This window comes from Argentina silus (genome assembly GCF_951799395.1).
Source record: "Argentina silus genome assembly, chromosome: 8".
NCBI classification, from domain to species: domain Eukaryota; kingdom Metazoa; phylum Chordata; class Actinopteri; order Argentiniformes; family Argentinidae; genus Argentina; species Argentina silus.
The window spans coordinates 4,410,011-4,422,434 of record NC_139662.1 but is presented as its reverse complement, the minus strand read 5'-3'; the positions used below and the strand labels follow the sequence as shown (position 1 = coordinate 4,422,434).

The 12,424-nt window shown below is 40.2% G+C and overlaps 1 protein-coding gene across 1 annotated transcript; it reads right to left on the bottom strand.

Annotated features, from left to right (window-relative positions):
• Positions 1 to 461: 461 nt before the first annotated feature.
• Positions 462 to 5,241, bottom strand: gpr157 (G protein-coupled receptor 157). The gene is made up of 4 exons (XM_083676135.1): positions 4,625 to 5,241; positions 2,074 to 2,287; positions 1,758 to 1,952; positions 462 to 1,592 (listed from the first exon to the last, which is right to left on the bottom strand). The coding sequence occupies exons 1-4, from the start codon at positions 4,987 to 4,989 to the stop codon at positions 1,377 to 1,379; spliced, it is 990 nt and encodes a 329-aa protein (XP_083532261.1). The 5' UTR covers positions 4,990 to 5,241; the 3' UTR covers positions 462 to 1,376.
• Between the last annotated feature and the right edge of the window lie 7,183 nt (positions 5,242 to 12,424).

Sequence of the window (12,424 nt, the reverse complement as noted above, 5' to 3'; positions counted from 1 at the left end):
TATTGATTGTGCCTCATCAACTTAAAGACAGGATCATTAGGCATTTCATGGGATCTTGGGACAAGATTTAAATGAGTCAATTGGTCTCGGAAAAACCCTCCTCTAACACTGAGTCAGGAGTGAGGTATAGAAAAACAGCGGTGAATAGGGTTCAGTGGGTTCACTCTATTCATTGGAGTGCATTCCAACTGGCCTGAGAGCTGTAGCTAAGTTAGTATAGGTCACAGCCAACAGCCTGCAGGGTCAAAGGAGATGTGTGGCTGCCTCAGTAAAGCCTCAGGTTTCAAGATGGAGGAACACATGTGGCGACACTTCACTGCATGATTACAGAGAGTATCATTTCTAAATGTCTGTGGTAATGCTGGATCCAAGTGAGGCAAAAGGTGAAATGTTGAATCTTAAACATCACAAAACTTGTACACATCCACAAGTAATTAGCAATACTGTCAGTTAGGTCCCTCCCAAAAGGTTATTGTATTTAGTGTATTTATTAAGGTTAATTTCACAATTTAAAGGTGAAGCATGTTGTTTTGCGCTTTGCTGGCCTCTTTGGCCACACTGAAATTAAATATGCTATGTTTTAGTGGCAAATATGTGCATATCCTTGTAAATAAACATGACTTAAAATAGGTACATAAAATAGACAGCTTTCATGACATAATCACTATTTTACTATTTTCTCTACTGATTTTTGTTCAGTGAAGGCCACTTTAAAAACCCTGACATGGGAATATGGACTCTATCTCAACTATCTTTGGTAGGTTGTGGCCAGCTTGCTAGAGTATAGATTAATACAGTACTTGTTTGTAAACTGCACAGGTAGGAGTGATAGTGTGCTATTTCAAAAATATTCATTTGTATTTATATAGGTACGTCGTTAATTGTTAACTGAAACATGACACAGTATTAAAGTACAACATTGCAATGTGTAATTTTGGTTGCTCTGATAAACCAGAGGAAAGGAAGCAACTTGTACAACGGTCAACTAAAGTATAGAATGTAGACCTTCAAACTTTCTGGTACATATCAAAATAGACCAAACAAGCAAATTGTTTTCACATTCAATGTACAACTTCCCCACTAAACAGATGACCTTACTTACTCCTGATAGATGATCCAATATTGGCCAGTACAGTTCTTGCCCACTCCCTTACAAAATGATAGACGTGCTTGATTATCTTCATCAACTAAAGTGCATGTGTGTGGTGTGTGGTGTGTGGTGTGTTCAGTGAGGTTGTTGTGCATGCGCCTGCAGAATCTTCCACACTCGGTTGCGGGGCACTTGTGGTAATGAGGAGGCTTCAGAATGGAGGCTACATCCCCCTCTCAATGTCTCAGAGAGCCAGGGCAGGTGTCCTGTCTGTCCATCCTCATTGTCAGCACTCGTCCACCCACACCCGGGGGGTAGCGTTCTCCGTTTGGGAGGGGGTGTCCGTTCCATTCAGCCTACTGTGAGAAGGGGGGTTTGAGGCCCCAGCTTTGCAGCAAGAGCAGCAGCAGCACAGCAGGGTGGAAAGCCGTGAGCGCACAGGCTGGGTGAACAGCACAAACATGATGCAGTTGGCAGCACCCTGGAAAGTATTCCCAATTCCCTGGCCAAACAAACAAACGCACTGAAATGAATGAGTGAAAGCATGTTTGCACACTAATTACACAACTAATAATTATGCTGTACATTAATTATTAATACTGTACATATATTGAGATAAATTGAAAATAAATTGAAATTTTCTTGTGACAACACATCCCAAACTCACATGTAGAGTCACCAGCAGGGGGTTTTGCCTGGCGGAAGAGTCCGCCAGCATCAGTAGGAAGCGTACAGTGCTCCACATACGCAGGGCGATGAAGATGATGGGGATGAGGGTGAGTTTCCTGTCTGCCATGGATGAGAAGGAATGGGACAGAGGACTGCTAGCCAGGATGGGCCTGTACTCAGACAGCGCAGCATGCTGGATAAAACACACAAATTGAACATTGAGTGTGCTAGGTGCTTGAGTTCCATTCAAGAGTTTCACTTGATAAGAGATGAAATAGGTTGAGATTTAGGATGAGATTGAGAGAGATCCCCACCGCTCTGTGGATGTGCTTCTTGATCAGGATGTACAGGATGGGGAGGGTGATGTATGCCAAGAACTCCCAGATCTTGCCTGTCAGTAACATCCACAGCACATGGTCAGGAGCCTCTATCCTGACCCAGCACCAGCCCACAGACACCTCGGATGCATCGTAGCCTATCCTGTGCAAGCTCAGGGCTGCAACAGTGATGCATAGGGGAACACCCCAGCTGAGAGGAGAGATGGCATTATTAATGAATTATTAATGAATTATTAATGAATTACTCACAAGGGTGGTTTCCTCCTGGACACATATTAAGACAAATCCTGGACTAAATCACACTTTTTATTTGAATAATCCCTATTGAAGTTGCTTATATAGTCTAGTTTAGATGGATTTGGTGGTGCCAGTTATTTGATTTAAATGTGTTTAAATGTCGCTGAGATCACAGCAGAACAATGCGGCTCCACAATGTGGCTCTTCCAGTGCGAATGGTGGTCAATGCCCCCCTCTCTCCAGCCCGGAACACCTATTTACAGTTGAATGAGCTTGCCTGGTGGACGTCCAGAAGAAATCGTGCCTTGTCTGATGTCAATTCCTTTGCTATTGTAATGTATAGTAATATGGCATATATTATAATATAGTATAGGACAACTGGCTCTCACACCTATGTTCTACTGTTGGGATGGCATTTAAGGACAAGAACAACAAGATTGTCCTTGAGTTTCTCAGATTAGGCCTAGGGGCACCGGTCTCCTGTGTTGTCCTTGACACACACACTGTAGGTTAAACGTATGGTTAATCTTCCATTTGTTTGCTACAGTTATATGTTACTTTGAAACTGTTAAATTGGTTAATTTATTGATACTCTATTCTCATTCTTCCTATGTGCATTAATGTGATATTATGCGTTAGATAAAGGTTCTGTTAAAACAGCACGACATAATCGTGACCAGGTTCTACCATTGATGTCTAGTGTTCACATGCATCCTTAACAACACGTTGGAGTCAAGTCATTGGCTTCAGGTAGTGGGTTGAGCGTAAACTCCTCACGATTCGCGATTCACTGTAACTTGAGAGCATGGTAAAATAGCATTTGGGTTATTCTTAATGGAATCTAGGATCCGATATAATCGAGTGTCTGTGCAGAGTGTAGAGTCCGCTGTATCATATTCATAACCGTCTAAAGTTGAATAAATGTATGTCTTATTCTTCAGTGTTTTTATTTCCAATTCTTCACCAGGAGTAGGATTAATCTGTATTTTGCGCAGTCATGCTACTTAGGCTGCAGATATACTGTATAATTATAATAGGGTTAGGGTTAGGGCTAGAGAGCGCAACACCAATAGTGCCATGCCAACCTGCATCTCACAGTGTCATAAAGATCCAATATGAGATTATGCATTCTTGACTCTGAACATGACTTCAGCATTTTTGGGGAGGAGCATCATACAAGGTTAGATTATTATCCATTGACCATCATCATATGTTCAGTGTTAAGTCAATTCATTCAAGTCACTGCTCTCTTTTGAGATGGTGCACATACAGTGTTGTGCATGCACAACCCAGCTAAATCAATGTATCTATTGTGTGAGGTTCACTTCAGAATTCATAATATAAAATTTAAATTGCATCACAACACACACATTGTTGTGAGACATAAATCTGAAGATAATATAATGTTGCACATTAGGAATGGGAAATACTCCCATACCACATCGCTATTCATAAACCCCTTCACAGCTTAAATAACCCAAAGTGAAACTATTAGATTTTTCATTTCTGATTTATGTATCTAAATTGATTTAGTGACTGAGTATTTTGAAAAAGCTTGTAATGCGTTCGATATATCTATCCCTCCTAAAGACCTTTTCACCCCCTCTACCTCCCTGTACTAACCCTAACCCTAGAGACCTCTTCACCCCCACTACAAGTTTTTCTCCTGCTAAAAATAAATAAATAAATAATAAAAAACAAAATTCTTCTTCTAGCATTGTGACTGCCTCTGGCCCCTGGTCTGAGCATTGACTATTTTATCTTATGATGACTGATGGATAGATGATTCACTTACTTAAACAAATTGCTGTAAATCGCTTTGGATAAAGGCGTCTGCTAAATGCCATAAATGTAAACGATATATCTGTTGAAAGAATTTCAGTGGTATATGCTACGGTATACAATAAGTGTAGGTGCAGGCAGCAAGGTGCAGCTCGAGCTACCAGGATGCTCCAAGTTTTTTCCTCTTTTTTCTCCCCAAGTTTATTCAGTATCAGGAGTTAGTATGCTTAGTAGGCCTGACAGGTGTGAAGACGTAACATGTTACAGGATGGATTCATGTACTGCAAAATGAGCTAATCCTGGAAGCTCATTAACTCCTTATAAATATTCATGAACGCGTCATGTAAACAGAAACATAATCAGCTGACTCTTGGTTTCTCCCAACCCCCATCCCAAACTCGTGAGCCAAATTAATAAATAATAAATGTATCATACAAATGGTATAATAACTTATCATAATACAATAATGTTTACACCAGTCTATATAATAATTCGAGCGCGCACCCACCTGATAATGTGAAAAAACAACACCAAGCTGTCTGCAAGTCTTTGATTTGACTTGACTATGAAAATATACAGATAAATAGCGATTGCCACAGTCCAGAAAAACGAGCTTGTGTTGGAGAAAGTGGATATTGCTCCTTGCACAACGCAGTCCAAAGAGTTAGAATCAAAAACACTCCAAACTCCGTATGCGTACGAAATCGCAGACAAAAAGTCAGCAACAGACAGAAAGACAAGAAGTTTTCGCGCAGTTGTCCTCAAATCTGGCCAAATTATGTATGTACAAATAATAAGTAAAGACCCCAAAAAAGACAGGGCACAGGAAATCAAAATAACTATCTGTTCAGAAATGTACACAACAGCGGCCATAATTTTCCACCTTGATATTGCTCGTTACCAAGTCAGATCAACCTACAAAGGTAACAAATGTTTCAAGAAAGAATGTATACAAAATACAGTCGGGTAAAGCACCCGTTCCCATAGTGTTGCATAACTTCCAAACGCAGCCTGTTTAAATGCAAGTCGCTGAAATGTCTAAAGTCACATATAAGGGCCACTAAAATCTATCCAACAACTAATGAAGTCACCGTCTAAGTTCCAAATAAACATTCAGTACTAGCAGGCTAAAATTGTTGATTTCATGGAAGAGGAAACTTTCCCCGCGCGTAACCACTCCCTGCCTCTCCTTATTTGAAACATTCACCCGGAACCCAATCTCAGAACGAACCAAACCAGTCAGCTGATCATGTCATAGAGGTGCCCCGAGTGTTTTACTTACGACCTAATTTATTTACTATCTCTGGCTATACTACCATTTCTAAGTTCTCTGAATGTTCTCTTGGATTACAGGTGTGCGCCCACAATAGCCCTCACAAAAAGCAGATGGACATGACTGTAAACCATGACTGTATATCATCCATTATTGAAAAAATAAAATAGATGTTAACTAGTTTATCGTGTTTGATCAGTAATATATATATTTTTATAATTAATTATTATTATCAGAATAAATAAATTGGCGGGTTTATATGCTTTCAATAAACCACACAAAATAATCAATTAAATACAAAAATAATGGTGCATTGATGTATGAGTAATGCGATTCTATATTCACATGAAATACAGTGATACAATACATACATTTTCTCTTCTTTTGGCTCTATAAACCAACAGTTTGGATTTGAAATCAAACAATTACTATGAGGTTTAAGCAGAGATTCTCTGCTTTTATTTGAGGGTATATTTGTGTACTTTATAAATGATAACACCAGAAACACCTGCCAAGGTAGGTGTTTCTGGTTAGTCAGGTGTGTCTGTCACATCATTTGTGCAGGCATAAGAGAGCTGTCAATGTCTAGTATTGATACTAGGCTTTGCATTTGTCTTTAGAGTCTGCTATTGGTGTCTTTCTACATGAGGACCAATGAGGTGTCAATGAAAGTAAAGGAATTATTAGGCTTAGGCTTGCCAAAATCAACAGTTAGGGACATCATTAAAACATTTAAAAAGCACTACTGAGCTCAGCAATCGCAAATGGCCTGGTAGGCCAAGTAAGACAGTGGATGACCGAATGCTCACCATAATTAAGAAAAAAACAACAACAACTGTCCCACAGATCAAGAACACTCCCCAGGAGGCAGGTGTGAATGTGCCAGAGATTATCATCCGCAGAATATGTCACCAGCTGAGATTTTAGGCAAACAATCAAAACAAACAACAACTGAAGATGGCTGCAGTACAGGCCTGGCAGAGCATCCTTATGAAAAGACACCCAGCGTCTGGTGGGATCAATGGATCGCAGACTTCAGGCAGTTATTCCATGCAAGGGATTGTCAACATGAGTGCTGAATTTGTACATTATATGAATCCTTCTCATTACTTTTGGTGCCCTGAAATAGGGGGACTATGTATAAAAAAGTGTTGTAATTTCTGAATGGTGAATTCAACATGTACAGAAATACCCTAAAAAAAAAGCTGCCAATCTATACTTTAACCTCATAGTAATTGCTTGATTTAAAATTCTAACTTTTGGAGTATAAAACCAAAAGAAGAAAAAATGCTTCACTGTCCCATTACTTACCCAGGGCACTGTAGCTGTTAGGGCCTGAAGACATTACAGTTAACCACCTCTCTATTTAGTGTACTTTAGCAGGAGACCTTTCTATAGTATCAAATGTCAAGAGAGAGCACAGTGAAAACACACTTTGCAAACTGCTTTACAGGGTTGGAGCCAAGTAAAAGATTGAGGTGACTTTTAAAAAACTAATCTGAATAAAATGTAGCAGATTTTATCCCATGCCTAATGTTTTCATAACCTTATTTTTAATACAGAACTGTTCCCAATATTTATGTTGTAGGTATTTTTCTTTTTTTAATTTAACCAAATCAGTTTGGTCCATTTTGCTACCATTCATAAGAAAGCAAGCTATTGTCCCACCACAGTGTTGGAAAGACTAGATCATTGACCTTGTTTCCTCTGGTTCCAGACGGGGGCCATATTACAGAACAAACTCCTTATTCATATATATCCATAATTAATATCTTATCTCTTTAATTACCTTATTGATTACCTTCTTCAATGAATTACACTTGAATTACCTCTGGTCTTGGGTCACTTTTGAGTGTTCCCCATTTATGCTTACGGTGAGAATTTGCCAGGCAACTTCACCCGGGAGCTGCTGCTGCTGCAGCACAGTGGTACTGTTATAAAAAAAAAGCTATCCCCTTTGTGTTTGGAGCAATGCAGTGCCATTCTGGCTTATAAACAACTGCAGTGTTTCGCTCTGCAGTAAAGCACATCAGCATCATTTTAAGTCTGAATCAATATTCCCTTAAATCTCACCTCCATCTCATGAGTTTCAATTAGATCACATTAAGTTCCCAAATAGAAGTGTCTCTGAGATTCCTTAGACAAGAGCTGTTCCAATTATTTCCCTTTGCTTATCTTATGTCAACACTAACATGCACGTGCCTATGCTCACGTAGGTTGCTGGTAACCTAACTAACCAAATACTGCAGGTGAACTGACTAGTAAAACAATTTTAAAAAACGAACCCTAACCCTCATGTAACTGTTGCTCTCCACTAATTACCACCTGCAATGTCTCTTTAGTCAAAGTAAATAATCACATTAAAAATGAGAAATACATTTAGAACTTAATTAATACATATATATTGACAAAAGATTTTGTAAACATATTTTCAGTTTTATTACAATGACCCAGGACAAGGGATTGATTAAAGCATTTACAAGTAAAACAGTAAAACAAATCTAATTTCCACATACTGTAGGAATGAACATGTTCACAAACTAAAACACATTATCGAATATATTGGTAACTTGTCACACAAAAGAATATCAAATTGATGAAACCATATCTCACCTTTTTCAAATATTAAAATAAGAGATTGGCCTAGTTCAGGTCATGACACCCTGTTGTTTCTGATGCAGGGTAATTTATAATGTAAATTATAATGTACCACTGTGGAGAATTGCTGTTTTAAGGCAACTGATGCCCAAATTTGCTCTCTTGTGTTCATTTTGCAAACACAAGATGGCGCTACAAAATACCGGATAGTGAAAAAATTGGCAAGATAAGAGCATCACATGAACTGCATATTAATTTAAACAGTGCTTTTTTCACATAGAATATCATGCATTCAAGTAGTACACACATGGAAATATTGCATCAGTTCATCATCCAAACATCATCATAAAGTTCCAGCCTATGGTGCTGATAACAACACAAAAAAATGCATACCACTCTTTTCCTTTCTCTTCCTCCCTTATTCTCTCTTGTGCGCACAATGGGTGAGCACTCAGAGCCTGGATAGGGCCTCACAGTGCGAAGAGTTTCTGCGGCAGTATACTTGCTGATTGCTTCGTTCTCACTCCTCACAACAACCAGCTAAGACACTGCCAAAGAAACACTCACAGCAGCCAGATCCAGCAGCTTCTCTCCTTCCGACTCCTCATCTCAGATTTCTGATGCCTCCCTTGCTTTGTTTCCAGCAGTGAGCCTCACACATGGTCCTGTTCATCACACACACAGTAGTGTCTGTCAGGTCCAACCTTGTGTCTGCTTAGTGATGTGTCTGAAGAATGTCCGCAATAGGCTGGTTAGCTGTAGTTTAACCTTGTCCCCAGGCTATTGCGCACAGTGGGGGAAGTGTCTGGGAACAAGACTAGTTGTAGGTACGCCACGGTTTCCCCTGTAAGGACCAGAGGTGTTGTAGTTTTACTCCAAGGGTTTGTTATTCTGTAAGAGATAGTAGATAATGGTCAAATAACAGGCCATCCACTGGACCACAATTTCAGATGATTTGACTAACACCAATGGGTTAACACTGTGCCACTAAACAGTTAAATACATGAATTCCTCTATGTGTGAATATGTTTATTTTTTATTCAGTGCAAAATGTCAGATTATGAATATTAGCATTGTAGACTAGATTTCAGTTAATATTGAGTTTCTTAAGACATAATGTTAAGACAAAGAAATATGTTACCCCTTCTACCTCCTGTTTTTATTATATGATGAAAATAATTGCATGTACTGTAACAGCTTGGCTGTGTCTGAAAACAACCGGTTTTGCAGGGAATTGAATGGAGTTATAAAGATTGAACCTTATTAAGAAACAGCCTGTTCCCAAACACATTGTTGATACTACTGTAGTGGCCATTGATAGAACAGAGGAAAAGCTCTGTCTCTTTCACAGCATCACTCTACACAGCATGAACCATAAATACCCCCTGAACTAACAATAGACTTTGCATGACTCATACTCAACAAAAAGCTTAGTTATATATTCTTATTTTCAGCCTTTACAGTATATACATGCTCTTGTGTGTGTGTGTGCGTGCATGCTTGCTTGCGGGTGTGTTTGTGTTTTGTTGGCCAGACGAAACCATAGTTTCCAACCATAGTTTCCACGTAGAGACATGGCTGCCTGTTCATGCTATCAGTTGGTCTTCTTCACGGCACAGTTATTTTGAGCAGGCAAGCGGCCCATCCCATACAGTACACTCCCTGTGGAACACGGGTTGCTGACAGGACAGTATAGATATGGTAGAGCCTTTTGTGCTTGCAAGTGATTGAGGGGGACTGAGAAAATTAACAGGAGCTGGAAGGGAGGAGAGGGTCACTGGCATAAGCAGTAGTAGGTGACAAAATAATCCTGTGAGGGAACATGGATAGTACGGGGAGAATGGCCCTCACATCACCACAGATTAAATCCAGAGAAAGCTACAGTATGGGACAGAGTTCCTGTAAGCCACATGAGCATGTGACAAAGGAGCCCATGATGGCAACAGCAGGGAATTTGTTGTATACTTGCGTAATTTGATAGCAGGTGGTGATGAACTATTGTACAGTTTCTTAGAAGATGGTAGCATTCCCCTCTTGGGGAAAAGTCACATAGAAAATGACTCAATGTAATGACCACATGTGATATCAAGGATTTGTCTCCTGTTAAATGAAAAAGCCTAAGGGGTTTGCACACAAACACACACACACACACACACACACACACACACACACACACACACACACCTCGTGACCTGCTTTCTGCTGCAGTTGCTAAATGACTGTGCTATGTCCCAGTGTCTTTCTGCCTGGTGAGCCAGACATTGGTTGCCGTGACCACATGATGACAGGAATTCCTTCCTTGATGTAATCACTAATACAGGATTTCTGAAGGCCAGAGAAAAAACACCCTGCTGCCTGCTGACTGACTAGCTGGATAGGCTAAGGCAGAGCGCCAACATCTAGCAGCACGAGCCTGCAGTAAGACCCCCGTGTCAGACACACTCCACTACACTTCACACTTTTTGGGGGAGAGATTACAGTTAGGCAGTATCAGTATTTGCCATTTGATGTAGGCTTGGAATTCGGGCCTCCTGGTGGGATTTTAGATTATTCTCTATGGTTAACTGAGTCGGGTTATTTGTTGGTGGGGTCACATCAAACATTCCAGAAGCTTTTGGTGGGCGCAAAATATTTGGGGAACTTAGTTTGAGATATACAGATGCTAAAGGGGAGGATATCATTTGTCTCAGCAAACACAAGTCAGTTCTCTGTGATTTCTTGTCACTAGGAGTGACAGTTAACCCTAACCCTTAACTATGCACTGTGCTGTACCAACACCCATTACTGTGTATAACAAGGAAGAAACCCGCAGTATAACAATAACAGTCCTCAGCAACCAAAGAAAAGCAATCACAACTTCTTGCAATAGGAGAACAAGAAGTGGACAATCTCTCTCTCCCTCTCACACACACACACACACACACACACACACACACACACACACACACACATACACACACACAGTGATGGACTCACCTTTGTTGCCTCGATGTGCTGGATCTGTCTTCCTCTCTGAGTGATCACTGGAGCTGAGGAGGAAACACACAGCTATGATAAGCCAATCCTGTACACTTCACTTCAGTTCCTCTTTCTCTCTGCATGTCTGAGTTGTTACTCTGTTAGCTAACAACAGTCTGGCAGTCATGCTCCCATGCTCCACTTCCATTCCCCAGGCTTAATCATCTTACACTGAACAATGTCAACCAACACAGACCCATTTTGTAGACTAACTCTACATGACACATAGTCTGATGTTCTCCTTGCTTCAGATGCAGTTTTCATAGCATCCTTTCCTCACACAAACTGAAATTATTATATTTCTGTTACAGTCGGATGTATTTGATTGCTCATGCTCAGAACAGAGGGGGTGTATACTGCACAACTACTGGAACACGTTCCAAAGGGGGGGGGAAAGGACAGCGTATGAGAAAGGAAGAGAAAACAACAGACATGAGATAATTTGGTGTAAAAAACAAGTTATATTTTACAGGATTACTATTTCTACTCTTTTCTAACTTTCACCGTCTTCATAACCAGTCCTTCATCCACAATGTCCACATGCCATTGCTATCCATCTATGTGTCTACAGATACTGTGTGTAGACTACTGTATGGGGCTTTCTGAGATAGAAATAGAAAGTGTGAAAATTGCATCAGTTTTCAGCACTGTATGTCCAACTGCCTTGTGTTAATTTTTCAAACACACACATGAGCTGTACTGTTACTGTGGCTACTCACTTAGTAACCACAAAACATTGTTGCCCCAGTAACTATCCGCCTGCTTAAGAGTAGGAATAGGTCAAGTCTACAAATATTACAACACGTACACGTACACGTACACACACACACACACACACACACCCCTGATGTACTCATTTATTGTTACAGGAGTTAGATAATCTACAGGTCAGTGGATGTGTGTGTTGCCTATCCAGTTCCAGCATTTCAACCTCAAGACAAGATTTCAAATGCTGTTGTATCCCACCATGTATTTCACTCAACATACAGTGCTGCTTGAACGTTTGTGAACTACAGAGATGGTAATTATTTATAAAATCTTTGTAATAAAGACATTCCAAATAAAGGACACAAACAACGATTTACTTATTTAACGAAAGTGGTTTATAGTGTGCAAAAATATGTGACCCTCTTCAGTCAATAGCTTGTGGCACCTCCATTAGAAGCGATAACTTCGAAGTAAACGTCTCATATCGCCACTAATCTCTGACATCTGTTTTGAGGGATTTTTGGCCACTCCTCCTACAGCCAATTGAGTGAGGTTTGAGGGGGTTTGAGCTCCTTGACTGATTGACGGCTTGATGTTCTGTTCAAGAATCTCCTGGTATGCCTCAGAATTCATGGTTCCCTTAATGATGTGGAGTCGTTCAGGTCCAGAGGAGGAAAAGCAGCCCCAGATCTTGACATTCCCACCATCATG

Bases quoted from the DNA above. Each gene is read 5' to 3' on its own strand.
- gpr157 (XM_083676135.1), bottom strand. From the start codon at position 4,989: ATGGCCGCTGTTGTGTACATTTCTGAACAGATAGTTATTTTGATTTCC. The intron at 1,953-2,073 runs GTGGGGATCTCT...TGTTTTATCCAG, and splicing joins AGAAGCACATCCACAGAGCG to CATGCTGCGCTGTCTGAGTA. The intron at 1,593-1,757 runs GTGAGTTTGGGA...TTGTTTGGCCAG, and splicing joins CCCTGCTGGTGACTCTACAT to GGAATTGGGAATACTTTCCA.